This window comes from Tilletiopsis washingtonensis (genome assembly GCF_003144115.1).
Source record: "Tilletiopsis washingtonensis strain MCA 4186 unplaced genomic scaffold FA09scaffold_14, whole genome shotgun sequence".
NCBI classification, from domain to species: Eukaryota; Fungi; Basidiomycota; class Exobasidiomycetes; order Entylomatales; genus Tilletiopsis; species Tilletiopsis washingtonensis.
In genome coordinates, this window is record NW_020312011.1 from 77,802 (window position 1) to 103,568 (window position 25,767).

A 25,767-nucleotide genomic window follows, 5' to 3' on the forward strand; every position below is an offset into this window, starting at 1 on the left:
AGGCAGAGATGGCGCGACAGGCGCAGCAACGAGAGACGGCGCTAGTCTGATCTCGCATGAGAGATGCTGAGAGCGGCGCTCGGCATGGCGAGACACTCCGGCGCGCACAACGGGGACAAGACAAGACGTGCGCGCGCGTGTCTAGGACAAAGAGCTCGTCGCGCATGACGCGCGCGCGCGAGCGGTGCAGCTCCGGCGACCCAGCGTTGGCCGTCTTGCTTTGTCGCACATGGTGGTGTGAGTCTCGAGTGCCCAGCCATGCAAAAGGGCCGCGCCACACCCACGCAGGGCAGGGGCAAAAAGGCTGCGAGAGCAGGAGGCAAAAAGGTTTCCCAGTCGGGGAATCGAACCCCGGCCATCCGCGCCCACCGAGCCGGAGCTTGAATGAGAGGCGGATATACTGACCACTGTACTAACTAGGAATTATATGATAGCTGCTCACATGTAGAGGTATATACTCTCTTGAGCGTGTCCGAAGTGGTGCGACGCACTCCCCCTGCCCGCCGGTCTTGTGCGCAGCCAGATGCTTCTCGCTTGCGTCACACGCAGTATGCGAGTGTCTCGGGTACCACGGGAGCTCTCATACCAGCTCATCATGGCATTACATCGCCCTAGTCGTCATCGCATGTCCGGCGCTTGCACCTGTCACGCGCTCAAGGCACCTACCACCAACCGCGGCCTCGCTCGACTGCACCTGGAGGCCGCCTCATCCGCCGTGTCTCAGAGCCGTACTGTCCCAGACACACGGGTATGAAGCGCCGCGCAGTTCGGAGACTTCCTCCTCATAGCTGTGGCGCAGGCGATGCGCGTCACGGCTTGAGTCGCGTGCGAGGAATGCATTGCAAGACTACGCGGGCGCAAGTACAGATTATGCGGCTGCCGAGCACAGTAGGAGGCTCAAGACAGGGCAGAAGTAGGAGATACAGGTGGAGAAGGAGAACGGTCTGCAGCGAGCTGCATTCGAGTGCTGCAGCGAGCCCGCCAGGCGTGTGCGAGACGCGTGCGGCGCCGAGCTTAGATGCCGCGGTACAGGCTCATCTGGGCCTGCAGGCGCTCGATCTGACCGGCCGTGCTGTGGTAAGAAGAGAGCGTCAGTGACAAAGAACGGTGGTCGGGAAGCGGAGCTGCACTCGGAATGTCGAGAGGCGACTCCACCGACCCCGAAACTCACAGCTGGTTGCGGCAAGAGTCCTGGCTGTAGTCCATGTGGTTCCGCACGGAGTCCACGCCTCCGCCCGAGCAGGAGTCTTGTCCGACCGGGCAGCCGCGCGAAATGGTCGATTGCGGAGGCGTGTCCGACACCAGGTCGCCCGATCCCGAGCAACCGCCCTGGAAAACGTGGTAGAGACCAACCCCTGCAGCAGGCACTTGTCAGCATGTACCCTCCGCGCTGGACAGAAGTCATGGGCACATACAGTGGCCGACCTCGTGCGTCAGGATGGTGCCAAGGTTGTAAGGCGAGAGGGAGCCTCCGACAACGCTCTCGAAGTGGTTCACGACGCCGTCGTTGGTCGGATTGCTGCGGTAGGAGCTCGGGAACGTGGCGTAACCGACGAGACCGCCGCTATGAACGCAGAGTGAGTACGAGAAAAACTGATCTGCGGCGCCGTACACACGTGAACTCCACCGTGTAGAAGTTCAGCGTCGAGGCGCCGCCGCGACGCAGCGCCGACTTCATCTGGCGCTCCTGAGTGGTGCCCTGGTTGACGCCGTTGAACCAGTCACAGTTGGCCGTGCGGTCGATCGACGAGAGGCTGAACGAGTAACCAGTGTTGCCCATGTCTGAGTTGAGGATGCCAATCTGCTGCTGGATCCGCGAGTCGGAAATGTCACCGCGGCCGTTGCAGGTGATGATGTGGACGGCGACGGGCACAGTGCCAGCGCGGAGAGCCGTGCTACCAGCGCTGCTGCAGTGGGCGTCAGTTGCGATCAAGGTGACATCTCGCCTCGCGACTCACCGCTGCGAGCGCATGTTGCTGATCTGGCGCTGCACCGCGGCCTCGTCCTCCGCGGCGATCGTCTGCGTGGCACCGCAGAGCGTCGTGGGTGCATCACGCTCCGTCGAGAGGGCGAGGGCCGAGGCGGCAAAGGCCAGGAGCGAGGCGGCGATCGAGATGCGGACCATTGTGGATGCTTGGGGTCGAGGAGAGAGAACTGGAGGTGATGAGGGACGGCTGTTGGAGGCGAGAAGGTCTGCCTCTTATACCTTTGCCAGCCTCATCAACGCCGCGTGCCAAGCCTCTCCACAGACTCGTCAGTCGCTGCGGGAGCTGTCGTGCGCAGCGATACCGATGTCGTGTGCCACACAGCTCGAAGGTGGAGCGAGTCGCGCAATTGGCCGCCACGCAAGGGGCACCTGCACCTGCTTCTCGGAGCGGCAGCGACGGCTTATCGATGCTCGCTGCAGGCGCAGCAGTGACGGACACATCTCCGAGCACCCCGAACAGCCGCTGTGGGGTCGCAGCGTGCAGCCGGCTAGCATGCAGCTGCAGTCCAGCATGTCTAGTGTGCAGCCTCTGGGGACGCCCGAGGTGGAAGTGGCACTTGGTGGCGAGCACCACTCCAGTACAGGTTGAGCGCTCCAATGTGCGGCCGTGCGCACCACCTGCACCAGCCAACGCGGCTGCGGGCCCTTGCTCGGCCCAAGCAGCGATCTTCTAGCGCCGGACTGCCGTCCGCTCACACCACACTAGTGCAAGCGTGGCGCACGACCCTGAGTCGCCCTGGCGAGTGATCCGAGTCAAGTCTGAGGCGCGTCGCCGTGACGCAGGCGCAGACGCGGGCCGGCCAAGGAGGCTGTTGCGCCGCACCACACGGGCGCCGTGCCCCAGGGGGCGGTGCCACCGCGTCGCGCGTGCACAGGCGCCGCGCAACGACGTCCTCGCGGCGCCAGCAGGCCAATCTTCTTCCTTGAGCGCTGCTCGGCTGCAGGTGAGCTTGTGCCACACTTCAGTCTGTGAGTCGCCTCTGCGTCGCGCCCAGCATGCAGCGCTTGCCCGCGCCTAGCGCGCGAAGAAGGAAGGTCCCTGGGGGCGCACACGCGCGCATGAGACTCGGCGCTAGCGGCGGAAGCGCCGCTCGCCAAGGCGCGCTAGCCCTAGCGCTGGAGCTCACGCCACGCCGCACGCCGGTGCCGGACGTGCTGGCCGCCGGGCAGCGGCACTCTTGCCGCCCGCTCTCCTCAGCGATCTCGCTCGGCTGGCCTGCTGGCATCTCGCTCGCCGCTCGCTTGCTGCGCATCAGGATAACCCCGCAGCGCGCAAGAGATGCGCTTTGTCATGCATCTCGCGCGGACAGCGCGCCCGAGGAGGGTGCTCGCCGCCGGCATGGCAGCAGCCCGCCACATCTGTCCCCTCCGCGGCTCTCGCTTCACTCGTCACCACGTCGCGCTGGCCGCCTATCTGTGCGGCTGCATCCGGAAGCCGCGGCATCCCTCCCTCCTCCTCACAGGCGGAGAAAAGCCCGAAGCGCCGCCGAACAGACCGAGCAGCCCGGGCGGGCCCGCCTCGCGCACACACGCTACGGCGGCAGCCAAGTCTAAATGGAGAAGCGATGCCATGATTGCCGGCGCGCGCCGCCTCACTTGCTCGGGTCAAAGACGTCGGTCATGTAGTACTTGAGCGGCGGGCCTTGGCGCGACGCCTCCTCGATGGCGCCGAGGTCCTGCTCGCTCAGCTGCGCAAGCTTGGCGGCGTCGGCGACGTACTCGCGCGCACGCGTCTCCTTGCTTGTCGTCGTCACGACAATGCCGTCGGTGCGCGCGTACGTCCACGCCTGCAGCACGGCCGCGGGCGACGTGCTGTGCTTGGCCGCGACCTCCTCGAGCGCCTTGTTGAGCGCCGCATTGCGCTCGGGGTCCTTGTAGAGCGACGTGAGGCTGCCGTAGACCATCGCTGCAGAAGTGCGTGAGCATGCGGTGGTGTGAAGTGCTGCTGCAAGGCTCACCCTTGATGTTCTCGCGCTCGTGCACCTTGAGCAGAGACTGGTACTCGGGGTGGTGATAGAGCGACGGGTTCTGCGCAATACATCAGCATTTCGGCTCGCCGTAGTGATGTGACACTGCGCCTTCGCTCACAAGTTCGATCTGGTTGATCTCGATGGGGTGCTGCAGGCGCAGGGATGAGCAGGCATGTATGCGCCGCGTCAAGGGCAATACGCACCTTGGGCTTCGAGGCGATGACCTCCTCAATGTCCGACGCCATCCAGTTCGACACGCCGATGACGCTGTGCAGGGGTGAGCCTGCAGGTCACACCTTCTGTGCACCCCACACTCACCGCGCCAGGCCCTTGTCCTTGACCGCCTCGAGCAGCTTCCACGCGTCGACGTTGCTCGGCAGGCCGTTCTCGCCGCGCGGCGGGCGGTGCAGCAGCACGGCGTCGGCGTAGCCCTTGCACTGCAGCAGCTCGACCTCGCGCTGCGTCTCGCCCATGGGATCGGGAATGCCGCGCTGCATGAGCTTGGTGAGGATGAAGAGCGACTCGCGCGCCGCGCCGCCGTCGAGGTGCTTGCCGATGGCGCGACCCGACGCCTCGCTGTTGGCATACACCTCGGCGTGGTCTGCGCCGGGTCAGCCGGGGCGCTGCAGTACCCGGGCGCGCAGCTCACCAAGATGCGTGAAGCCAGCGTTGATGGCCGTCTCGACCTGCTGCGAGCAGTCGGACTTGTAGAGCGCGGTGCCTGTACGAGCGTGAGCGCCAGACGCGTCGTGCGGCGCCTGACCACTCACCGACGCCGAAGGCGAGGCGCGGCACCTTGATGCCAGAGACGAGCGTGACGGTGGGGATCGACATTGTGTGATGGTGGTGGGGTGTGCACGTCGAGCAGCAGCGAGAAGGAGGGCGAAGGACGGCGCAGCAGCGGCGGCAGGGACGTGCACGCCGGCAGCTAACGGCCGCAAGCCGCGGCCCCAAGGTGGAGGTGCGGTGCGCACGTGACCGGCACGCCATCAAATCAACCAAGCCTGAGCTGCCCGCGCCGCTCCTCTCACTCGCCGCGCCGCTTCCTTCTCACCACCTCACCCCCGCCCAGCATGTCGTCCAATCTCGTCCACGTCACCTCGCCCGAGCACTTCACCGAGCAGATGCAGGCCGACCTGGCCCGCGTCTCGCTCCTCAACTTCTGGGCGCCGTGGGCCGAGCCGTGCGGCCAGATGAACGCCGTCGTCGAGGAGCTCGCGGCCAAGTACCCGCAGCTGCTCGTGCTCATGGTGAGCATTGGTGCAGGCGTGGAGGGGTGCGGTGCCGGTGTTCCAGATGACTAGGATGCTGGCTCGGCGATAGCGTTCGGTGGAGATGGGACTGCTGCGCCACCCGAGTCACTGCGCAGCTCGGGCGTATTAGAGAGCGGCAGGTGGCAGCGTCTGCGCAGCGGTCCTGATCGCTGGCCAGTCCTTGAGCTGTCAAGTACGCTCGATTGACCTACAAGCGCTGCTGGAGATGCAGCTATGCTGTCCTCCAGCTCAGCTGTTGCGGAGAGAGGGACTTCAGCTTGAATCGCATCTGATGCCCTGCCCCTCCCAGATCGAGGCAGAATCGCTGCCAGACGTGTCCGAGTCCTTCGACATCGACTCTGTGCCGTCCTTCGTCCTGCTGCGCGGCCACACGCTGCTCTCGCGCATCTCAGGCGCCAACGCTGCGGCGCTTTCGGCGGCCGTCGCCTCGCACGCGGCACCAGCAGCGACCGGCGCCAACGCACCGCTCTCCTCGACCAATGCACCGGCACCGGCGCCGGGCGCGTACGACGAGCACCACGTGCCGGCGCAGGAGACGCAGGAGGAGCTCGAGGAGCGCTGCCGCAAGCTCATGGAGCGCCAGGACGTGATGCTCTTCATGAAGGGCAACCCCGACAACCCGAAGTGTGGCTTCTCGCAAAAGACGGTGGCGCTGCTGCGGCAGGAGGGCGTGCGCTTCGGCAGCTTCGACATTCTGCAGGACGAGGCCGTGCGGCAAGGGCTCAAGAAGCTCAACGACTGGCCGACGTTCCCGCAGATTGTGGTCAAGGGCGAGCTGATTGGTGGGCTGGATATCTTGAAGGTGAGTGGCGAGACGCCTGAACGCCGCTCTGCAGCATGGCTAATGCCTGGCTGCAGGAGCAAATCGAGACGGGCGAGTTCCGCGAGCTGCTCGAGGGCTAGATGGCGCATGTGTCAATGCAGCGCTTTGTATATTTCATGCGTCTGCGACCAGCCAGGCGTACACGACGTCGACGATGGCGTCCAGCTCTGCACGAATGCGCTGCTGAGCGGCCTCAAACGACTCGCCTGCGCGCACCTCGCCCAGTGCCTCGCAGTAGATCTTGACCTGCAATGGGCGAGTGAGTCTAGGAGCGCCCGGCGAGGAGCCGCACGCACGTACCTTTGGCTCTGTGCCGCTTGGCCGGACTTGGATGCGGGGCGCGCCGAGCATGATCTCCTTCCGCGCGCTCTCCTTGGAGATGTCTGCGGTGGCGAAGAAGTACCGCAGCACGTCGTTCTTCGGGATCTCGCCTTCGGGCGTGTCCGCCGGCGGGCGGCCGTCGAGGAGGTCCTCGACCAGGGCCAGCTCAAAGTCTCCGATGCGGTCTGGCTTCTGGGCGCGCACGCGCTTCATGATGCTGCTGCCGCTCGTGCCCGGCTGCAGACGGATCGTGCGCTGCGTGGTGATGGCCACGCCGACGCGTCGCTGGATCTCCTCGAGGCGGCCGAGCAGCGTCTTGCCCTCGGCATCGAGCGCGCAGGCGAGGTCTGCCAGCGCCAGCAGTGCCGAGAGGCCGTCCTTGTCCCACACGAGGCTGCAGGCCATGTAGCCGAGCGCCTCCTCGTACGCAAAGGCGAAGCGCTCGCCCTTGGACGTCAGCGCAGACGCCGCAGGGCCGAGCCACTTGAAGCCCGTCAGTGTCTCGCGATGCCGCGCGCCGTACGCTCCCGCCAGGCGCGCAAGCAGCCGCGAGCTGACGATGGTGCTGAGCACCCACGGCGGCGACGCAGCACTGTCGGCAGAGAGCTGCCGCAGCATGGCGTCGCCGAGCAGTGTGCCCAGCTCGTCGCCGGTCAGCTGGCGCAGCTTGCCCGTGCTGTCGCGTGCAGCTGCGCACAGACGGTCGGCGTCGGGGTCGTTTGCAATAGCCACGGCGCACTGCTTCTCGTCAGCAAGCGCCATGACCAGGTCCATGGCTCCAGGCTCCTCGGGATCTGCCCGGCGCGTCAGCATGCGCAGTGCTGATCATACGCGTGCGACTCACTCGGGAACTTCACCGTCGGGAAGTGGCCATCCGGCTCGCGCTGCTCGGCCACAGTGAAGCCCTGATAGCCGCGGCGCTTGAGCAGCCGCTCTGCAATGTGGGCGCCGACACCGTGCAGCGGCGTGTAGGCGACCTTGAAGGCCGCTGCCGGCGCGCTCGGCGCCGGCGTGACGCGAAGCACCTCGCCGATGTAGGTTTCAAAGTCCTCCTCTCCCAGATCCGACAGCATGTCCTTTGCGCGTGCCTCGACCAGCGTGCATGCGGGAGGCGTGCGGCCCTCCTGGGCCACAGCGTCGATGTGCGCGGCAATCTCGCCGTCGACCGGGTCGTTGATCTGGCTGGACGCGAGTGGGCACGTCAGACTTCGCTCCACACAGCGCAGTCCGGTCTGCTCACGTGCCAGCGGCGCAGTACACCTGATGGACGGAGTGTCAGAGGATCTGCTTGAGTGAGCAGGCCGCCCGCACTCACTTTGTAGCCATTGTACTCGGGCGGGTTGTGGCTGGCCGTCACGACAATGCCGGCGGCGGCGCTGAGGCGGCGCACCATGAAGCCGCACATGGGCGTCGGCGCCGGCACGGTGAAGAGGTGCACCCTCACGCCGGCCGCGGCCAGCACGCCCGCGGCAGCATGCGCGACTGGAGCAGGCGTCAGTCGAGGAGCCACTGGGCGGGTGGTGCTGGCAGCGCACATGCCTCAGAGTCAAGACGTCCGTCGTATGCCACAACGACGCCGGCCTGCTCGCGGCGCTGCTCGCGCACATAGCGCGCCAGGCCGGCCGTCGTCTGCATGACCACGAGGCGCTGTGTCGGCAGCGTCAGTCGTGCCGCCAGCCCTCGCCGCCGTGCTCCTCACGTTCATCCGCGCCGGACCAGGCCCCACGACGCCACGCAGGCCGGCAGTGCCGAACTCGAGGCGCGAGGCAAAGGCGGCGTGCAGCTCGGCCGCCGCAGCCGGCTCGGCCTCGGCGTCGGCGAGGAGCTGCTCGAGCGCGGCGCGTGACTTCGCGTCGGGGTCGAGGGCCAGCCAGGCGCGTGCTGTCGAGGCGAGCGCGGCATGGCCGTCGGAGGTGGATGATGCCATGGTGCGGCAGAGAGGCAAAAGAGTGTGTGCGGGGAGAGCCCGGTGGAGCACGGAGGGGAGACTGGGCGGCGTGGGAACAGGGGCGTGAGAGGGTCGCAGATGGAGGCGGGAGGGTGAGAGCGCTCCCCATACCGGCAGGCTGTTGGTGTCTGGCGCGCCGCGCGCGTCACTGCGCGGTCGAGCCAGCGGGCGCACGTCTAAGCTACCTTGCAGCCCACGGCGAGGCAGAGGCGGACATGCCTCCATCGCTTCTCCTGACATTCTGATGCCAAACGCCTGCCCTGCTGTGGCCCATGCGCTGCCGAGGAGCGAGCAAGGCTGTCGGGAGGGCTCGTCGAGGGCGAGGTGGAGGCGCTGCTTAGTCAGCCGCCACGCGCACTGCCAAGGCCGCGGGGTTGCGGCTGCGCGGCTGCCGCCTCCCGAGGCGCGTGGCCGTGCGGCGCCTCTCCTCCCGACCTCCATCTCGCCGCGCCTCTCTTGCCCGCACAGCGCGCCCAACGCATCACCCGTCGAGCCTCCGCCTCGGCCGCACGCGCAGGCGGCAGCGTCTCCGGCCGCCATGCTCTACTCCTTCCTCCTCTCGTCGCTCGTCGTGGTGCTCCTCATCAGTGCGTGTCCACGCGCCGCCGGCCACAGCACGCCACTCTGACGCGACCCCGCCGGCAGTCGGCTACATGAACCGCGCCGCGCTGCTGCCGCTGCTGCCCGAGCACATCGTCGAGCGGCTGCCGGCGGCGCTGCGGGCGCCGCCCAGCGGCGCGCGCTACTCGCGCCTCTCGGCCTTCGACTGGGCGTCGCAGGCGCGCGCCGGCCTCAGCTCGGCGCGCTTCGACATCGAGGCCAACCTGCGCGACGGCGATGCGCGCGCCGGCCTGGATGAGATTGGCAGCCTCGAGGTCAACGCCGTCATGGCGAGCCGCAACATGGTGAGTGCGCTGGCCTGCGTGTGTGCGTGCGGACACGGCGCTGCCTGTCCAGCGGCGCATTGGGACTGCCTGTGCTGCAGTCGCACAACCTGTGCTGCAACCACGCCGCCCGTGCTGACACTGGTATGCGCCAGACGTTCGACCAGGCGCGCCTGCACATCCACGAGCAGCGCCTGCGCGACAACGGCATCGACCCGCGCACGGGGCTCAGCCTCGACGCCAAGAGCGTCACATTTGCCAACCTGCGCTGAGGCAGCGCACACCGCCTGCGCCTCTGTATTACCTGTAGATCTCCTGTCACCCTGTTGCGTATGCCCAGCGATACCAGTCTTGCGATGCTTGCCCTTGACGTGCTGTGGTCGCGCTTCGCGCGCTCTCGCCTGTGAGGGCGTGCAGGCTGGCCGTAGACGCGTCTCCTGCGCTTCGCCCTTCGCATGAGTCAGACTTGCAGCGCCGGCTGCACCTTGCAGGCCCTCTCCGACCTGCTCAGCGAGACGCTCACGAGCGGCAGAGAGATGCAAACATGCGGAGGTGAGAGGGTGGCCCAGGCGCACGCGCGTCACGTGCACGCGGCGCGGCGGGGCCAGAAAGCTCGAAATGGCCGAAGGAGCAGCCAGCAGCGTTGCTTCTGGTGTGCTTCCCGCTGCCACTCCCTCCACGCCGGCCGCACCTCGCACCTCGCCTCGCGCGCCTTCTCGCGCACACAGCACAGCACACGCAGCTTGCCCACTGCCAGCGCCACCCACCTCCGCCTCGCACCCCGCCCGCACCGCCCAGCATGTCGGCGCTGCAGCTCCTCGCGCTCGCGGTGACGCATCCCTTCGAGCTGCGCTCCCTCATCACCTACAAGGTCTGGCGCGACCCGCTCAACGACATCAAGAGCAGCGCCGACAGCGGCTGGGAGCGCCAGACGATGCGCGACTGCTGGACGCTGCTCGACCAGACGTCGCGCAGCTTTGCGGCCGTGATCAAGGAGCTCAAGGGCGAGCTGGGCCGCGTCATCTGCCTCTTCTACCTCGTGCTGCGCGCCCTCGACACCGTCGAGGACGACATGACCATCGACAACACGCGCAAGGTACAGCTGCTGCGCGACTTCTACACGAAGCTCGAGCAGCCCGGCTGGAACTTTACCGAGAGTGAGTGGTGCGGCGTGGGCGCGCTGGGGGTGCGGCGTCTGGCGAGGGCACGGTGCATGCGGCGCACCGTCGACTGACACGACGGCAGGCGGCCCCAACGAGAAGGACCGCCACCTGCTCGTCGACTTCCACAAGGTCATCGAGGAGTACCAGCGCCTCGGCCCTGAGTGAGTCCGCCGGTGTGCACCCCGACACACGCATCTCACGCCGCGGCAGGTACCGCGTCGTCATCTCCGACATCACCGCCAAGATGGGCGCCGGCATGGCCTCCTACATCCTCGCCTCGTCGCAGTCGTCGCTGCACGTCGCTACGTTTGCGGACTACGACCTGTACTGCCACTTTGTCGCCGGCCTCGTCGGCGAGGGCCTGTCGCGCCTCTTTGGCTCGTCGGGCATCGAGCGCCGCTGGCTGTGCGACCAGCTCTCGCTCTCCAACCACATGGGCCTCTTCCTGCAGAAGACCAACATCATCCGCGACTACGCCGAGGACTGCCGCGACGGGCGCTTCTTCTGGCCCGCCGAGGCGTACAAAAAGGCCGGCTTCCAGACGCAGGCCGACGTGGCGCGCGGCATCGTGCCGGCCAAGTCGGGCCACTTCAAGCCGCAGGGCCCTGACGGCAAGGCAGCCATGGGCGTGCTGAGCGACATGCTCCTCGACGCCATGCAGCACGCCACGCGCGCCCTCGACTACCTCAGTCTGCTGCGCGACCAGAGTGTCTTCAACTTCTGCGCCATCCCGCAGGTCATGGCCATCGCCACCATTGAGCTCATGTTTGCCAACCCCGACGTCTTCCGGCGGAACGTCAAGATCCGCAAGAGCCAGGCGGTGCAGGTGCGTCGGTAGCTGCGTTCGTCCCTGGTGCCCTCCTGACGGCGCTTTCGCAGCTGATCCTCAAGTCGATCAACCCGCGCGACGTGGCGTACCTCTTTGTCGAGTTCACGCGCAAGATGCGCAGCCGCCTCGACCCTGCCGACCCGCACTTTGTCCGGTGGACCGTCGAGCTCGGACGTGTGAGTCAGGCAGTGTCTCCTTCTGCAGCGTTCGCTGCTTATACGGAGGCATTCAGATCGAGACGTGGGCCGAGACCTTTTATCCAACATTCGTCACTGCCGCAACGGAGGGCACGTCGGACGACGTGCGCATCGGCGGCTTGCAACGGTACTCAGAGGCGCGCGTCAAGCTGGCGCAGGAGCTTGCGGTCAAGGCAGGCAAGGAGATCGCCGCGCCAAATGACGACGACCCCAAGTTCACTGCCATGAGCGATGCAGAGGTGCGCACGAGAGCAGCTGCTCATCCGTCACAGCACGCTGACGCCCAGAGCACAGCGCGCCGCACGAGAGAAGAAGGACCGCGCCGACCTGCTGCGCTTCTTTTCCCTCATCCTCCTGGCCATGACGGGCTTGTGCGTGTGGCCTCGTTCCGCGTCCTGTGAGACACCCCTGCTGACGTCTCGCGCTTGCAGCATCCTCGTCGTCGCGCTGGCCGGCTGGTACGCGGCGGTGCGTGGCCCTTCGGTGCGCAAGGCAACGCCAACACGGCTGACCTCGCTTCCTCGCGCAGTGGTACTGGACACAGACGGGCACCGACCCGCTCACTCTCTTCCTCATCGAGCAATACCACGAGGCGCGCGCCGCCTCCTACCACCTCGCCGCGCAGGCGGCCGGCCTGGCCAAGGACGCCATCAGCTCGACGAAGGCCAAGCTGGAGCTCTGAGGCGCGCGCGGCTGCGCGACACGGGACACGACTCATGCGGCATGGGAATGATCATGTTACAGAATGCAGAGGAATGGGGGTTGATGGTGAGGGTCTAGTGGTGCTTCAGGGGCCGCGTGCGCTGCTTCGTCTCACTGCATGGCGAAGAGTCAGATCAGGGCCATCCAGGTGCGAAGCGGCGGCACTCACGCATATGCGTTGCTCTTCCTCTTGCGAGCGTCGTGCTTCTTGAGGTTGTCGCGCGCCTTGCGCTTGGCCGCCTTCTCCGGGTCCGCGATGCCCTGCATGAGCTTGGCCGTCTTGCGCTCGCGCCGCTTCTCGAGGGCGCGCTGGCGCACGCTCGTGTATGCCGAGGCGTAGCGCGTCGTGCCCACCCGACTCTGGATGACGTCCTGCACCTCTGTGGCGAGCGTCTTGAGCTCTTCCAGCTTGGCACCCTTGAGGCCCTCGTCGTCCAGGATGCGGAACAGAGGGCCGAGGATGTGCGGCAGGAAGTCCACCGTGCGCTCCGGCTCCAGGTGCATGGCCATCGCTGCGAACCACCGCAGCACGGCAGCAGCCTGTTCGGTTTGGGGCTGCAAGAGCAAGGTCAGATGCTGTGCGCAAGCGGTTGCAGGTTCGCACTCACCTGCATGTCCGCGCGGGCTAGCTGCGCGGCACGGGCAGTGTACGAAAGCTTGGTGAAGAGCCAGGCCAGCGGGTTCTCCTGCACGCCTCGCGCTGCGTCCACTCCTTCGTCGTCCTCGTCCTCGGCATCGCTTTCGTCGGCCTGCGCCGGCGAGGCCGTCCGAGCGTGCGAGGGTGCCGGGCAGAGCGCGAAGCAGCGCCCAATGTAGAGCAGGTTCTTGACGGCCTGTGTCGAGGCGCCCTCGTCGATGCGAGGAGCGCGCAGCTGCAGAGTGAGCTTGCGCGCGATGTCGATGAGCGACTCGAGGCTGAACGGGCTCTCTTCCAGCGCCTTGCCGGCGGCGGGCCTTAACGGATCGACCGGGGAGAACAGCAGCCCGAGCAGCCGAGAGGCGCCCAGACGCACCCAAGCGTGAGGGAAGAGCAGCAGCTCGCGGACGGAGGACCACGTCGCAGCTGATCCGCGTGCATCGACCAGGGCGGCGACATGAGCGTGCAGCCCCTCGACGGTCTGCAGCGCTTGGTACGGAAGCTGCCAGTCGAGGCCGCCGTCGACGTCCATCGGGTCGAAGAATTGGTCGCTCTCGAGCTCGACAAGCGCGCTGGCAGCGTCTGCGAGGCAGCTGCTGGCTGCGACGAGGGCTCGTGACGCCCACGCCGAGGCGTTCTCAGGCGCAGCCTCGAGCATGAGGCTGTAGACCTGCATGGCGACGCGGGCAAGCTCACTGCGCTCGCTCTGCTCGGCCCACGAATGAGTGAGCTGAGCCAGACGAGCTCGGTGATCGACCTCGACGACGCTGATGAGCATCTTGATGAGGCTCGCCGCCTGCGCACGGCAGAGCGCCGAGTCGTCGTTGGCGAGAGCCATGACGAGAGAGACGAAGAGCACGTCGGCGTGCTCGCGAAGCACGCCGTCGTCGAACTTGGTCAGCACGGCCGAGAGCAGCTCCATGACGCTGAGGCGGCCACTTTCAAAGTCGTACGAGACGTTCTTGGCGAGGAAGCGCACCTGATTGCGCAGGCGCTGCTTGCCCTGCGGGAAGTCCAGCAGGAACTGCAGGAAGGCGGCGCGGCAAGTGTCGCGCACCTGGGCGCTCTGGTTGGTGACGAGCATCTCTGCCACGCGGTCCATGATGTCGTAGACCTCGGGAACGACGAGGCGCCGAGCGATGACCGCCCGGAGCAGCGCAAAGATGGCAGACTGGGCGCCGGGCTCTTCGATGTCGACGACGACAAGCGAGAGCAGGTCGCCGAGCTGCCTGTCCTTGAAGTGTGCGCTCTTGGCCTCGCGCAGGATCGACGTCAGCGCCTTGAGCGCCGCCTGAGCAATGTCTGACTGTGCACTGCCCTCGCGGTTGATGGCCGCGAGGATCTGCTTGATGTACACCGGCAGAGCTGTCTCGAGCGCCGGCAGTGGGCACTTGACGAGCGCCGACACGCCCTTGAGGCCGGCATTGACGACCGATGCGTCGGAGGCATAGAGCGTGTTGCCAACCACGGACACGAGCGGATCAAGGCGCGCCAGGGTGTCGGCGCTGTGGAAGTCGAAGCGCGCGCGGCGCATCGCCACGATCAGGAGGTCAAGGCCAAAGACGACGAAGCGGTGCGCGTTGCGAGCGTAGTGGTCCTGCGCCGAGAGGCCGGCCTCCACGTCTGCGCGCTTCATGTGCACGGCAAAGCGATAGCCAAGCAGCGACTTGCCCTTGCGTCCCTCTCCCGCGGTGGCACGCGGCTGGAGGAAGACGGCATTGCGGCTGATGAGCGAGTGGCACAGTACCAGGAACGTCGCAGCGTCGAGGTGGACGTTGGCGTTGATGCCCGAGGCGATGCGCCGCAGCACGTCCTCGACGCTGACGATGGCCTTGTGCGCCTCGGTCTGCTGCATGATGTCGCGCAGCGGCAAGAGGAGCGCACTGATGCGCGCAGGTGCGGCGATGCGAGCCAGCTGCTCGAAAGTGTCGAGCGACTTGCTCTGCCGCATCTCGCGCATCTTCGTGCGGCTCTCGATGCCGACACGGTCCTCGCTCGTGTGTCCGAACACATCCTCGGTAGCAACGTGCACCACGTCATCGATGCCGGCGTCCAGCAGCGTCAGGGGTGACTCGGCCATGGTGGTGAGGTGCACGAGGAGCGTGTGCACGGTAAAGGCAAGGACAGCAAGCTGAGGGCCACGCACGAGCGCTCGCCGGAGCTCTCTGAGCATATCGGGGAAGTACGAAGCGCCGAGCGCAGTCGCCACCTTCGCCAGCGTGTCGCGCGCGAGGTCGCGCGTCTCCTGAGACTTGCTCTTGAGCACCTTGGCGAGCGTGTTGAGCAGCTTGCGAATGTGCGTCTCCTTGACGTGCGTCGGCAGCCGCTGCACCACACGCACGACACCCACGGCAACAGGCAGCCGCACAGCATCGTCGGACTCGTCCTTCTGCTCGAGGTAGCCCATCAGAGCCGGCAGCAGACGTCCCGTCACGGCGTCCAGAATCTTCGTCGACTTCGCAGCGGCCCGCGCAGCTTCCTTCTCGGCCGACTGCTCCTCGGCTACAGGCAAGCTGTCGACAGCGGCGGGGTCTACGGGCTTGCCTTCATCGTCCATCTCCTCCTCGCGCCCATCGTCAGCGGTCTCGAGCTGCGCTTGCGCATCCATGTCGAAGTGGAAGGCGTCCAGGAGCGCCATGGCTGCGCGCACAAAGACCTTCTGCGCCGCCGAGGCCTCGTTGGCCAGCTTGAGGAAGCGCCAGAGCAGTGCGTTGTAGGCGCCCCACACCATCTGGCGGGCGAGACGGCCGAGACATGCAATCGTCTCGTTGACGAGGTTGTGGTCGTGCAGCTGCACATTGCCGCTCTGCAGGAAGTGCGTGACGAGCGGCGCAAAGATCTCGGCAATGGCCTTGCTGCGCAGCGTGCCCTGGGCCGCCTGATCACCGAGTCGGCGCAGAGCACGCGAGCGACGGTGCACCTGAATGTGGTGGATGTTGTTGAAGAAGTTGGCCTCCTCGTCGCCGTCCGCGAGCAGGCCGCGCATCTCGCCGAGCGTCTCGAAGCAGTGGCCGAGGTGCTGAACCGCAGTGCCGAGCACGCTGAGCACCTCGCGTCGCACGAGCTCGGAGCGCGAGCGCAGGCACTTGCGCAAGCCCGGGTACACGACGTTGTGGAAAAGCTCGCGCATCTTCGTGGTCTGCTCGGCATCGCAGCAGCTCTCGGTCGCGACGACAAAGCAGCGCAGCGAGAGGCCGGCGTTCGTGCGGAACGCCAGCTCTTCGGTGTCCTGGATGAAGAAGAGCATGTTGTGCACGATGGGCAGCCACTCCGCCGGGCTGAGGGGCGGATCAGGCAGCGCCCGCTCGTCGTTGAGCTCGTCGAACGCAGCGAGTCGCCGGTCGAAGTCCGGCTCCTCCATGCGCTTGGTGCTGAACGAGTTGAGCGCCTCGAGCCAACCGGCGACGCGCACGAGGCTCGGGTCGATCTTGGAGAACTGGCGGAAGAGCCCTCCGAGCGTCGTGCGCGCAGGCCGCGAGCGCAGCATGGAGAACGCGCCAGAGAACAGGGCGTAGTGGCGGCTGAAGGTCTCCGAGGTGGGGTCCTGGAACTCGGGCGTGAGCAGCAGCAGGTCACAGAAGATCTGCAGCAGGTCCGTCTTCGTGCGCTCGGGGATGACATGATTGCTCTTGCGCAACATCGGTCCGAGGAGCTCGAGCAGAGCGCTCGCGTCGCCGGCCTCGGTGACGAGCGGGCCGACATCCGCAAGGATGCGAATTTGACGGCGCATGAGCTCGTCGCGCGCACGGTCGATGCCGCCTGCGCTTGCATAGCGGCGCAGCAGCGGAGTCATACCGGCGAGGAGCGGGGAGATGTGCGGGCGCACGACGACGGACCGGATGTCGGCGGCCGCAGCGTCTCCAGCCAGGGCGTCGTTGTCGGCAGAGAGCAGCCTCTCGAGGAGCTCAAGGATGCAGCTGATCACCGGCGGCTTGGCGGTGGGAGCAGCCAGACAGGCGTAGACGTTGGGAAGCAGCGTCGCGTCGAAGCGCACGAGGTAGGGCGCCGTGTCGGCTCGCCCTGTCCAGGTGTGGAAGAGCTCCAGCAGAGCAGACGGACTCTGCACACTCTCGGACGAGAGCAAGGACAGGCGCGGAGAGACCAGACCGCTGAAGAGAGCCGGAAGGAACGGCTCCCAGTCGAATGCAGTGGTCGGCTGTCTGAAGAACTCGGCGATCCGGCGGATGGCCGCTTGACGCAGCGCGCGCAAGCCAAGCGTAGCCTTGCCGCGGCTGGCTCGTGCTGCAAGATCCGCATGTCGAGCCAGGTTAAGCGTGGTGCCGATGAGCAGAGGCCACAGCGGCACAGTCACCAGGCCCAGGTGCTTGATCACATCGGCGAGAAGCGAGATGAAGCCGCTTTGGCGCCGCGCAGACGCAGTGCATGCAGTCTCGCTGAAGGTGAATGTGCCCGCCGAGGTCGGAACTTGCTCTGCAAACGGAGCGAGCATGAGATCGACCAGCGTGCGCAGGTCTCCTGAGTCGCAGCCCCTCAGAGCAGCCAGAATCGCTGCCTTGCGAGCACCCTGTCCCGCGGCGGAGCTACTGCGTCCACGCCGAGAGATCATGAGGCCGAAGAGGAGGCGGAGCAGGAGAGGCATCAGGCGCGCTCGATGACCCGGCTGGATCGTGTCGCCGTCTGGCGAGAGATTGAGCGCAGTGAGCTCGTCCCGGAAGCGTGGCGCGTCGAGGAGCGTGTGGAGCCGCGCCTTGTACGGCACTTGGGCAGGGTCCTTCCACGAGAGGACACAGTCCAGTGCGAGCTTTTGCACCTTCTCGTCGCCCGTAGCGCACAGCGAGTAGAGGTAGCTGTGCAGCTCCTCCGAACGCAGCAGCGCCTTGGGGTTCGAGAAGCGCGAGAAGAGCTCGAGATAGGCACACAGACGGGCGCGACGTTCGCGGAGCGTCAGGCGCACACCGCCTTCCGTAGCAGCGACTCGAGATGCCTCCTCCTCGGGCGCGTCAGCCTCGTCGTCCTCGTCGTGGACTCGGTCGTCGCGGATTGCGGCAAAGAAGTGCTCCATGAGTGGAGCGTTGTGGCGCTCGACCAAGATCGTTAGGTCGCCGAAGGTCTTGAGGATCTGCGTCGTGTAGTTGAGCACGTCGAGGCGCCCCTCGGGCGTCTGCTCCCGGGCCAGCGTGCGCAGAGTTGCAGTCTGCCGTCCGGCGGCGCCACGGCGCGAGGCATCCAGCCGCGCCTTGATGATTGCACATCGGGCGCTCAGCTGCGGGTCGATGAAGTGCTTCTCTGCGCGGGCATCAGTGCTCTGCTCGTCCGCGGCGCTGTCGAGTACGTCCGAGTCTGCTTCCAGTTCGTCGAGCTCGCTTCGCTGCCAGTTGACAGGGGCAGCAGGCAGTGGCGCAGCGTGCTGCAGCTCGGAGAATGCGATGCGCCAGACGTCCTCGCCAAAGCGCGTAGCCAGCTCGACGAGGGCGGCACGGCTCTCGTCCCAGAGCGGCCGGAAGTTGAGCTTGCATGTGCCGACGACGAAGCGGATCACGAGCTCGGCAACGACCGACAGCGATGCCTCCTTAGCATTGGCCTCTGCTGCGCGTACGAGATCGCGAGCCAGGGCGCGCGTGCGGACGTTGCGGTCCCGCACGCTCTCAACGCCAAGGCCGATGCGCTCAATCTCTGCGATACGCGACGGCATTGCTGCCAGGCTGGTTGATGCAGACGCTGAAGCTAGCGAAAGGAGCTCAACAGCGGCCGAGCGCAGAACATCGTCGGACGACATGACCGCGTCCTGCAGCGCGGGTGCTAGCCGGTTGAGGGCCGGCGGCGACGCGTTCTTGACATTCATGCTCCGTGCGCAGCGGTACAGCCGGGCAAAGGCGGAGAGAGCCGTGCGATGCCAGGCGTAGGCCAGGCACGCCTCAGCAAGAGCGCCGTCGTCGGCAAGGAGATCGCCGAGGAGTGCAGCAGCCGCACCAGCACTGCGCGCAGCATCGAGGAGATCGCTGAACGCGTTCAGAGCGGAGGCCAAGAGGGCGGCTTCGTTGTAGGCGGATGAGTCGTACGTCTCGCGCGGGTCCTTGGCCACCAGGAGGTTAGTGATGCGCCGTAGTTGGGTTGCGGCGCCGGCAGCCTCGTCGGGGAACAGCGACACGAGCCGCAGTGCTGAGGCGTCGGAGGATGCTCTCGCCTCGAGAACGTCAAGCTGTGCGCCTGCATCGAGCGCGTCGGCGAGGTCGCGCAGTTGCGAGAGCACCACCCGGCTGATCGACGTCCGCCAGCGAGCCAGAGCTGGCGTCGCCGCGGCGTGAAGAGTGTACACGAGCTGATTCTGCTCGTGCAGCGCGGCAAGAAGATCGAGCGCTGCCTCGGTCTCTGCTGAGCCCTCCTGCGACAGGATGTCGGTGGTGCTGCGGATGACCGCAGGCATGACGAACTGCCCGAAGCCGGACCATCCGACACTCGACAGTCCCAGCGCGATGACCACAGCAGAGAAGGCAGGGTTCAGAGTGCCGCCGGCGGGTGCGGAAGAAGGACTGAGCGCCTCGACGGTCTTCAGACCCGTGCCGACGAGCTCCTGGATGCGGCCGATCGGCAGGATGACGGCGACGAACGTGACGAGACTCTGGGCCAGACGAGCGCGCTCTCGGTCGCCACTCGCGGTCTGCGAGAGCTCTGCTGCCAGAGTTGCCATGCGGGGCAAGAGCGCAAAGAGCGCAGGCTTCTTCGTGTCTGCAACAGCATGCTCAGCCGGTGTCCACCCGCACCCTTGCCAAAGCACTCACCAGCGACGCGCGAACCCTTCCTCGTGCCGGCCAACACGCGAAGCCACTCTGTGCCGTCGGACAGCGCAATGGCTCGTTCTGCCGTCGCACTCTCGGCGTAGCTGTCGAGCGCCGCGGACACGAGGTCGAGCAGGACGTCGAGCAGCTCCGCGAGATGCACAGCTTGAGAGTGATGCACCAGCGCAGTGAGCACGAGAGAGCCGATCTGCAACCGCGCCTGACGCTGCGCAGACGACGAAGCTGGCGCGTACAGCAGCGCGGACACCTGTGCGACTGCATTCGACTGGAGTCGATGGTCGATAGACTGGCACGAACTAGGTGAGCTGGGCCCGGCCGGGGAGCATCGAACAGTAACTCACTTTCGATACCTCAAGCCAGACGCCGGCGATGCCCCGCGCGAAGTCGAGACTCTCTGCGTCCGCAAGGTCGGCGAACATCTGCGACGCGAGGCTCTGGAGCTGCGGCACCTTGGCTTTCCGCACCAGGTGTGCGAGTGCTTCAGATGCGAAGCGGCGGACGTGCGGTGCGACGCGCCGTCCCCGTCGCCGGTTCGACACCACCGTCCTCGACATCTCGTCATCGTCTGCCTCGGCATCCTCTTGCTCGTCCTGCTCCACGAGCTCTGGAGCGCTCTGCGTATCGCCGAGAGGCAGCATAGCGACATCATCGCCGGGAACTGGCTCCTCTGACGCGCTGCCGCCAAGGTACGGACGCACGAGGGTCCACGTTTGGAGCAGCCCGTCCGCTGCCTGGCCGCGCAGGATCAGAGGCGCGACGCATTTGAGCGTGGCGGCAGCCGACTCGAACGCCTTCTCGACTACGCTTGCTGCCGCCTTCTCGTCGCCGCCGCACTGTGTGCGTCCGACAGTGGCGGCATGCAGCGTGGCACCTAGCAGCTCGGGAAAGACGGGCAGGAACTCTGCCGAGGCATCGAGCGCGAGACGCGGGATGAGGTCGAGCGCCGCCTCGTAGGCCAGGTGTGCGTCCGGCGCCGACGAGGTCAGGAGGCCCGCGAGCAGCGACGATAGGCGCGGCAGGTGGTGCAGCAGCAGCGGCAGCGTCTGCACGAGTGGCGCGGCCTGCTGTGCAAAGGACGTGAAGGGCAGCGAGAGGTTGAGCTCGCGCCAGGCAGCCAGCGCGACGCCGATCGAGGTGCGGGCGTGAATGGCGGCGAGCGCATCTTCGTCCTCCGACTCGTCGTCATCAAAGGCGGCGGCGGCCAGGGACGAGCTCGGCGCCGTCGCAACCGCTGCGGCGGTGGCGCCCTGGCCGTCGAGACCCGCCAGCGCGTGCGTGCGTGCCGAGCGCGACGCATCGATGTGCACGGCGGCGAGGCGGTCGGTGAAGGACTTGTAGCGGTACGGGTGCGGGTCGTCGTACGAAGATGCCGCCGCCCGCCCCTTGCCCTTGGCGAGCGCCGAGCGTGGCCGGGCGGCGCTGCTGCTGCTGGCGGCTGCGGTGGCGCCCGCCGCAGCGAGCGAGGCGACGCGCGCAGCCTTTTCGGCAGCCAGACGCTTAGCGAAGGCAGTCTCGCGGCTGGCCTTCTTGCGCGGACGGGCGCTGGGCCCCGACGACGAGGAGCCGCTGCGCGAGCCGGAGGCGGCACGCGACGGCGGCATGGCGGAGGAGGACGAAGAGGTGTGTGGCGAGCGACTATGGCGACCAGTGCACGGGCAGGAGTGAAGCGCGGCCTGCTGGAGGGCGTGATGGCCGGGTGTGTGCGATGCGGTCGTCGCCGTCGTGGTGGAGCAGATGCTGGAAGGGGCGTCTTCGAGGGTGCGAGGGCAAATTATGCTGCTCCGCGGAAGCCGCGGCCGGCTCAGGCAGGCCAGGCAAGACTCGGGGCGCGTCACGTGCGGCTGCCTCCTGGAAGGACTGATGCTGGGCGGCGCTTTGGCCGCTCGCTGGACGCCGGCCGGCCGGCGGTGTGCGACGGCAGCGGCCTTGCCTTGGCTGCAGCATCGCGGACGCTCGTCCCTCCATCCTCGCAACGCCTTCCTCCGCCGCACCTCAGCCGGCGTCCACCTCTCCCTCTCAGCCCCGGACCCTCTCGCCGCCGCCATGGCCGCGTCCGCGTCCGCGCTGCCGCACCAGTGGGCCTGCCGCACGCAGAAGAGCGTCACCCTCGCCCACTCGCAGCCCGCCTACGGCCCGCACGGCCTCGACGAGCTGCGCGCCAGCGCCCGCACCGTCGCATACGCACCCGACGGCTCACTCTTTGCCGCGGCCTTCGAGGATGCCGTGCGCCTCGTCGCCACGGCGCAGGCTGCCGGCGCGCCCGCCGTGCTGCACACGCTCGCCGCCGCAAAGGCCGTCGACATGCGCTTCAGCCCGCGCGGCCGCTTCCTCAGCACGTGGGAGCGCCCCGGCAAGGACGCCGAGGGCAACAACACGCGCAACCTGAGCATCTGGGATACGCGCACCGGCGAGCGCGTCGCCAGCTTCGAGCGCAAGAGCCAGGACGGCTGGTGAGTGACGGCGGCCGCTGCGAGCCCTCGCCTGAAGAGCTCGCCGCGCCTCGCGTCTCCATTGCTCATGCACAGCCGTCTGCAGCCACTTCCAGTTTCCCGTCTCGGAGACGCACGCCATCCGCCAAAACTCGACCGAGCTGCAGGTGCTCGATGCCAGCGACATGAGCGGCCCTGTTGTCGGGCGTCTGCGCCTCGAGGGCATGACGAGCTACGAGGTCGGGCCCGGCGACAAGCCGTCCATCGCGGTGTTCTGCGGCGAGAAGAAGGTGCGCATCGGCCGCTCCGCGTCGCTGCGCGCATCGTGCTGACCATCTTGCACAGGGCGCGCCTGCTTCGGTGCGCGTTTACTCGCTGGCGTCGCTCATCCCGGCGCCCGAGACACCGCCGGCGCCCATCTCGCAGAAGATGTTCTTCAAGGCCGACAAGATCCAGATGAAGTGGAACAGCGCTGGCACGTCGATTCTCTTCCTCACGTCGACGGAGCACGACAAGACGGGCAAGTCGTACTACGGCGAGACGAACCTGTACATGATGTCGACGCGCGGCGACTTTGACTGCCGCGTCGGGCTCGACAAGGAGGGCCCGGTGCACGACTTCGAGTGGAACCCCAACGGGCGCGAGTTCATCGTCATCTACGGCTACATGCCGGCCAAGGTGACGCTCTTCTCGTACCGCGTCAATGTCATCGCCGAGCTGGGCGTGGCGGGCCGCAACTTTGCCGCCTTCAACCCGCAGGGGCGCCTCTTTGTCATTGCCGGCTTCGGCAACTTGAACGGCACCGTCGACATCTGGGACCGCGAGCTGCTCGGCGGCTCGGCGGGCACGTCTGCCGAGGCGAGCGCGCAGGCGAAGCTCTTCTCGCTCGACGCATCAAACTCGAGCGTGTGCCAGTGGAGCCCCGACGGGCAGTACCTGCTCACCGCGACGCTCAGCCCGCGCCTGCGTGTCGAGAACGGCGTGCGGATATGGCACTGCACGGGCAAGCTCATCCACGTCGACATGCAGGACGAGATGTACCAGGCCATGTGGCGCCCCGAGCTGCCGTCCGAGGCGATGGCGAACCACCCCTTCCCGAAGGCGATCCCTGCTGCGCCCGAGCCGTCCGAGGCTGCGCAGGCCATCCTCGCGGCGAAGCAGGCCAAGGCGGCGGCCAAGCCGGCTGGCGCATACCGGCCGCCCGGCGCACGCAACGGCGCGTCTGTTTCGAGCGAGTTCCAGCGTCTCTACCAGGAGAGCGCCAGCGGCTCGAGCTCGCCGACGCGCACCGCCTCGCCGGGCCCGAATGGCCAGTACGTGCCGCCGGGCGCGGGCCCGCGCGGCAAGCGCACGGTGCCAGGTGCTGCACCGCCGCCAGGCAGTGCGCCGGCTGCCAAGCCGGGCAAGAAGGGCGGCGCCAAGGCGGCACCCGCCAGCAAGGAGGAGCCTGAGGCCGCCGCGGCGCCTGCCGTCTCGGGCCCCGCCGACGTGGGCGGCAACGCGGCGGCCGCGGGCGCCATCGACAAGAAGCTGCGCAACCTCAACAAGAAGCTCAAGGCGATCCAGGAGCTCAAGGAGAAGCGCGCAAAGGGCGAGAAGCTCGAGATGACGCAGGTGGCCAAAATCGAGGCCGAGGCCGAGCTGCGCAAGGAGCTTGCTGCGCTGGAGTAATGCATATGCAGTAAGCTATCCCTCGTGTGTGCCTGTGCAGTCACAGGCAAAGCCAGCAAGGGCAGCACGCCTGGCCTGCCTTGCGTGTGCTCCTCAGGGCGCGTCGAGGGGCAGCACCATCACGCCGCTGCGCTTGAACCACGTCACATTAGAAGTACATCACCAGTCTCGCCCCGTGTCGCAGCCACGCCATGTAGAGACGGAGCGCTCACTTGCTGCCGCTTGCCTTCGAGCCCTTGCCGCCCTTGGCCGCAGCGCCCGACTTGGCCTTTTTGGCGGCCGCGCCGCCCTTGCCCTTGACATTGGCCTTGGAGTCTTCCTCGTCCTCTGCCTTGCGCTTCGGCGCCGCACTGCAGCATTGCGTGGCGTGAGCATAGTCAAACGTGTGCAAAGCGGCAGCGCAACGCACGTGAAGAAGCCGTCCAGGCGGCCCTGCTGCTTGGTGCCAATCGACTTGGTCAGGCGCTCGGCACCCTTGCGCACGCGGTCCTCGCTAGAAGGCGAGACTGGTGAGCAGCGCGCAGGGAGTCCGGGCGGCAGGCAAGCTCACCTGAAGCCGCGGTCGGTGCACATAAACTTGACGAGGCCCTCGACGTCGGGCTTCTTCCACTCGAGCTGCAGCCATAAGATGAGCAGGCATTCACGTGTTCATCGCTGCACCGCTCTCACCTCGACCTCCGAGCCCTTGTGCACGTCCGGGTGACGGAAGATCTCGCGTGCCTCCTTGTACGGGAAGAACTCGGGCACGGTGTACTTGCCCTTCTTGCCCTCGGCCGCCTTAGAGTTGACCTCCTCGATGTGCTCCATGACACTCTCAATGCTCCCGTGCTCGCGGATGAGCTTGAGCGCCGTCTTGGGGCCCATGCCCTTGATCGGCTCCATGTAGTCGCAGCCGCAGAGAATGCACAGGTCGATGAACTGCACCGAGGTGCTCAGCAGGGCGGCTTTCTGGGCATGCAGCGCAACGCACCTGGTCCATCGTCAGGCCCATGCCCTCGAGCGTGTCGGGCAGCGAGACCTCGTTGATGGCCATCTTGCGCGCCTCAGCCATCGTGAGGTACTTGAGCAGCACGGGCGAGCCAAATGTGAGCGTGTCCATGTCCTCCGAGCCGACAGCGTAGATCTGCCGCGGGCTCTGGTCAGCAGCGCGCCGCCAGGGTGCGCATGCATGCACGCACCTTGCCCGCCTTGACCAGCTCGGCACACTGAGCCTCGGCCTCGGACGGCGCCTGCGGGATCTGTGTGAGACATACGCTCTTCGCAACCTGCTGGCACACTCACCGTCACGCAAGGAATGCCCATCAGACCCAGCAGCTCGCGCACCTCGACGTTGTGCTGCTTCGTCGGCTTCACCTGGCGGCGTGCCAGCTGGTCCGCGCGCTCCTCTGTGGCTGGGCGCAGGCTCACGCATCAGCGCCGCCCGCATGTGTGCCATCGCACGGGCGCTCACCGACGTCCTTCTCCTCCTCGGCCTGGTCTGCCGCCTCTGTCCGCTTTCCAAAGCGGGCCTCGAGCTGGACGCGAGTGAGGCTCAGCGTCTGTCATGCAGCACAACTCACGGCGCACTCACCACCTTGGCCTTGAGGTCCGGCGGCTTGCCGTCGAAGACGTACATGGGCTTCATGCCGTTGTCGACCATGCGCAGCGTGCGGTAGAAGAAGCCCATGAGGTGGCTGTGCGGACATCAGCAGCCGCGTACTAGTCCGGCTCTTCGCCGCACGCACCTAGTCGTCTCGCCCGCCTCGTTCATCAGGTTCTGCCCGTCGTTGCCGCGGATGGCCACACTGCCGGCACACACATCAGCACTGCACCGATGCACGGGCAGCCGGGCGCACGCACAGGAACTGGTAGAGACACATGCTGGCATCGATGCCGACCTTGCGGCCGAAGTAGGACTTGTAGTCGCGGACTTTGATTGCCTTGGGCGCCTCATCGGTGATGAGGGCCGTGAGGCCTCTGCGCGGCGCGGGTCAGCCCCGGCCATGCTCGTCGGTGCGCGCACACCTCACTTGATGCCCATGGCGCGGCCGACGAGGGAGGTAAGAGCCGGACAGGAAGCGTTTGGGAGGCTTGGACGAGAGGTTGTGTCAAGGCGCTGCTGAGGCGTGGGCTGCGAGACGAGATGAGGGACGGATGGCTGACGCAGACGGGAGTGAGGGTCGGGTGGAGGCCGC

At 66.8% G+C, this 25,767-nt stretch overlaps 9 protein-coding genes and 1 non-coding gene across 10 annotated transcripts; 4 read left to right on the plus strand and 6 right to left on the minus strand.

The window, feature by feature from the left end:
* Window positions 1-329: 329 nt before the first annotated feature.
* Window positions 330-422, minus strand: FA09DRAFT_t35. Its single transcript has one exon. It is a non-coding gene; the product is annotated as a tRNA-Glu (tRNA).
* A 592-nt stretch (window positions 423-1,014) lies between these two features.
* FA09DRAFT_319941 (metalloprotease) lies at window positions 1,015-2,394 on the minus strand (the record flags this gene model as incomplete). Its single annotated transcript, XM_025740960.1, has 5 exons — window positions 1,959-2,394; window positions 1,617-1,907; window positions 1,416-1,564; window positions 1,172-1,355; window positions 1,015-1,072 (listed from the first exon to the last, which is right to left on the minus strand). Exons 1-5 carry the CDS (start codon window positions 2,123-2,125, stop codon window positions 1,015-1,017), a joined length of 849 nt encoding a protein of 282 aa, XP_025597314.1. The 5' UTR covers window positions 2,126-2,394.
* A 1,171-nt stretch (window positions 2,395-3,565) lies between these two features.
* On the minus strand, window positions 3,566-4,795 carry FA09DRAFT_330685 (Aldo/keto reductase). The gene is made up of 7 exons (XM_025742699.1): window positions 4,728-4,795; window positions 4,607-4,678; window positions 4,276-4,558; window positions 4,161-4,224; window positions 4,076-4,105; window positions 3,946-4,015; window positions 3,566-3,893 (listed from the first exon to the last, which is right to left on the minus strand). The coding sequence occupies exons 1-7, from the start codon at window positions 4,789-4,791 to the stop codon at window positions 3,580-3,582; spliced, it is 897 nt and encodes a 298-aa protein (XP_025597315.1). The 5' UTR covers window positions 4,792-4,795; the 3' UTR covers window positions 3,566-3,579.
* Window positions 4,796-5,081: 286 nt separating this feature from the next.
* Window positions 5,082-6,292, plus strand: FA09DRAFT_330687 (glutaredoxin; the record flags this gene model as incomplete). Its single annotated transcript, XM_025742700.1, has 3 exons — window positions 5,082-5,207; window positions 5,521-6,033; window positions 6,090-6,292. The coding sequence occupies 3 exons, from the start codon at window positions 5,082-5,084 to the stop codon at window positions 6,132-6,134; spliced, it is 684 nt and encodes a 227-aa protein (XP_025597316.1). The 3' UTR covers window positions 6,135-6,292.
* On the minus strand, window positions 6,125-8,579 carry FA09DRAFT_330688 (hypothetical protein). The gene is made up of 7 exons (XM_025742701.1): window positions 8,075-8,579; window positions 7,911-8,022; window positions 7,691-7,857; window positions 7,616-7,635; window positions 7,220-7,557; window positions 6,355-7,169; window positions 6,125-6,300 (listed from the first exon to the last, which is right to left on the minus strand). The coding sequence occupies exons 1-7, from the start codon at window positions 8,561-8,563 to the stop codon at window positions 6,169-6,171; spliced, it is 2,073 nt and encodes a 690-aa protein (XP_025597317.1). The 5' UTR covers window positions 8,564-8,579; the 3' UTR covers window positions 6,125-6,168.
* A 196-nt stretch (window positions 8,580-8,775) lies between these two features.
* Window positions 8,776-9,582, plus strand: FA09DRAFT_330689 (hypothetical protein). Its single transcript, XM_025742702.1, has 3 exons — window positions 8,776-8,910; window positions 8,969-9,228; window positions 9,363-9,582. Exons 1-3 carry the CDS (start codon window positions 8,862-8,864, stop codon window positions 9,477-9,479), a joined length of 426 nt encoding a protein of 141 aa, XP_025597318.1. The 5' UTR covers window positions 8,776-8,861; the 3' UTR covers window positions 9,480-9,582.
* A 293-nt stretch (window positions 9,583-9,875) lies between these two features.
* On the plus strand, window positions 9,876-12,124 carry FA09DRAFT_330690 (farnesyl-diphosphate farnesyltransferase). The gene is made up of 8 exons (XM_025742703.1): window positions 9,876-10,364; window positions 10,453-10,531; window positions 10,581-11,196; window positions 11,250-11,375; window positions 11,432-11,635; window positions 11,691-11,767; window positions 11,828-11,864; window positions 11,926-12,124. Exons 1-8 carry the CDS (start codon window positions 10,007-10,009, stop codon window positions 12,076-12,078), a joined length of 1,650 nt encoding a protein of 549 aa, XP_025597319.1. The 5' UTR covers window positions 9,876-10,006; the 3' UTR covers window positions 12,079-12,124.
* Window positions 12,120-21,219, minus strand: FA09DRAFT_319956 (hypothetical protein). Its single transcript, XM_025740961.1, has 5 exons — window positions 19,835-21,219; window positions 19,476-19,779; window positions 12,707-19,422; window positions 12,268-12,653; window positions 12,120-12,212 (listed from the first exon to the last, which is right to left on the minus strand). Exons 1-5 carry the CDS (start codon window positions 21,092-21,094, stop codon window positions 12,173-12,175), a joined length of 8,706 nt encoding a protein of 2,901 aa, XP_025597320.1. The 5' UTR covers window positions 21,095-21,219; the 3' UTR covers window positions 12,120-12,172.
* Window positions 21,220-21,466: 247 nt separating this feature from the next.
* FA09DRAFT_309521 (translation initiation factor eIF-2A) lies at window positions 21,467-23,803 on the plus strand. The gene is made up of 3 exons (XM_025740610.1): window positions 21,467-21,943; window positions 22,029-22,212; window positions 22,268-23,803. The coding sequence occupies exons 1-3, from the start codon at window positions 21,537-21,539 to the stop codon at window positions 23,591-23,593; spliced, it is 1,917 nt and encodes a 638-aa protein (XP_025597321.1). The 5' UTR covers window positions 21,467-21,536; the 3' UTR covers window positions 23,594-23,803.
* Window positions 23,565-25,751, minus strand: FA09DRAFT_319962 (PIN domain-like protein). The gene is made up of 12 exons (XM_025740962.1): window positions 25,603-25,751; window positions 25,433-25,549; window positions 25,318-25,377; window positions 25,164-25,266; window positions 25,044-25,107; window positions 24,875-24,984; window positions 24,772-24,822; window positions 24,564-24,716; window positions 24,263-24,511; window positions 24,144-24,208; window positions 24,003-24,086; window positions 23,565-23,943 (listed from the first exon to the last, which is right to left on the minus strand). The coding sequence occupies exons 1-12, from the start codon at window positions 25,611-25,613 to the stop codon at window positions 23,802-23,804; spliced, it is 1,209 nt and encodes a 402-aa protein (XP_025597322.1). The 5' UTR covers window positions 25,614-25,751; the 3' UTR covers window positions 23,565-23,801.
* Between the last annotated feature and the right edge of the window lie 16 nt (window positions 25,752-25,767).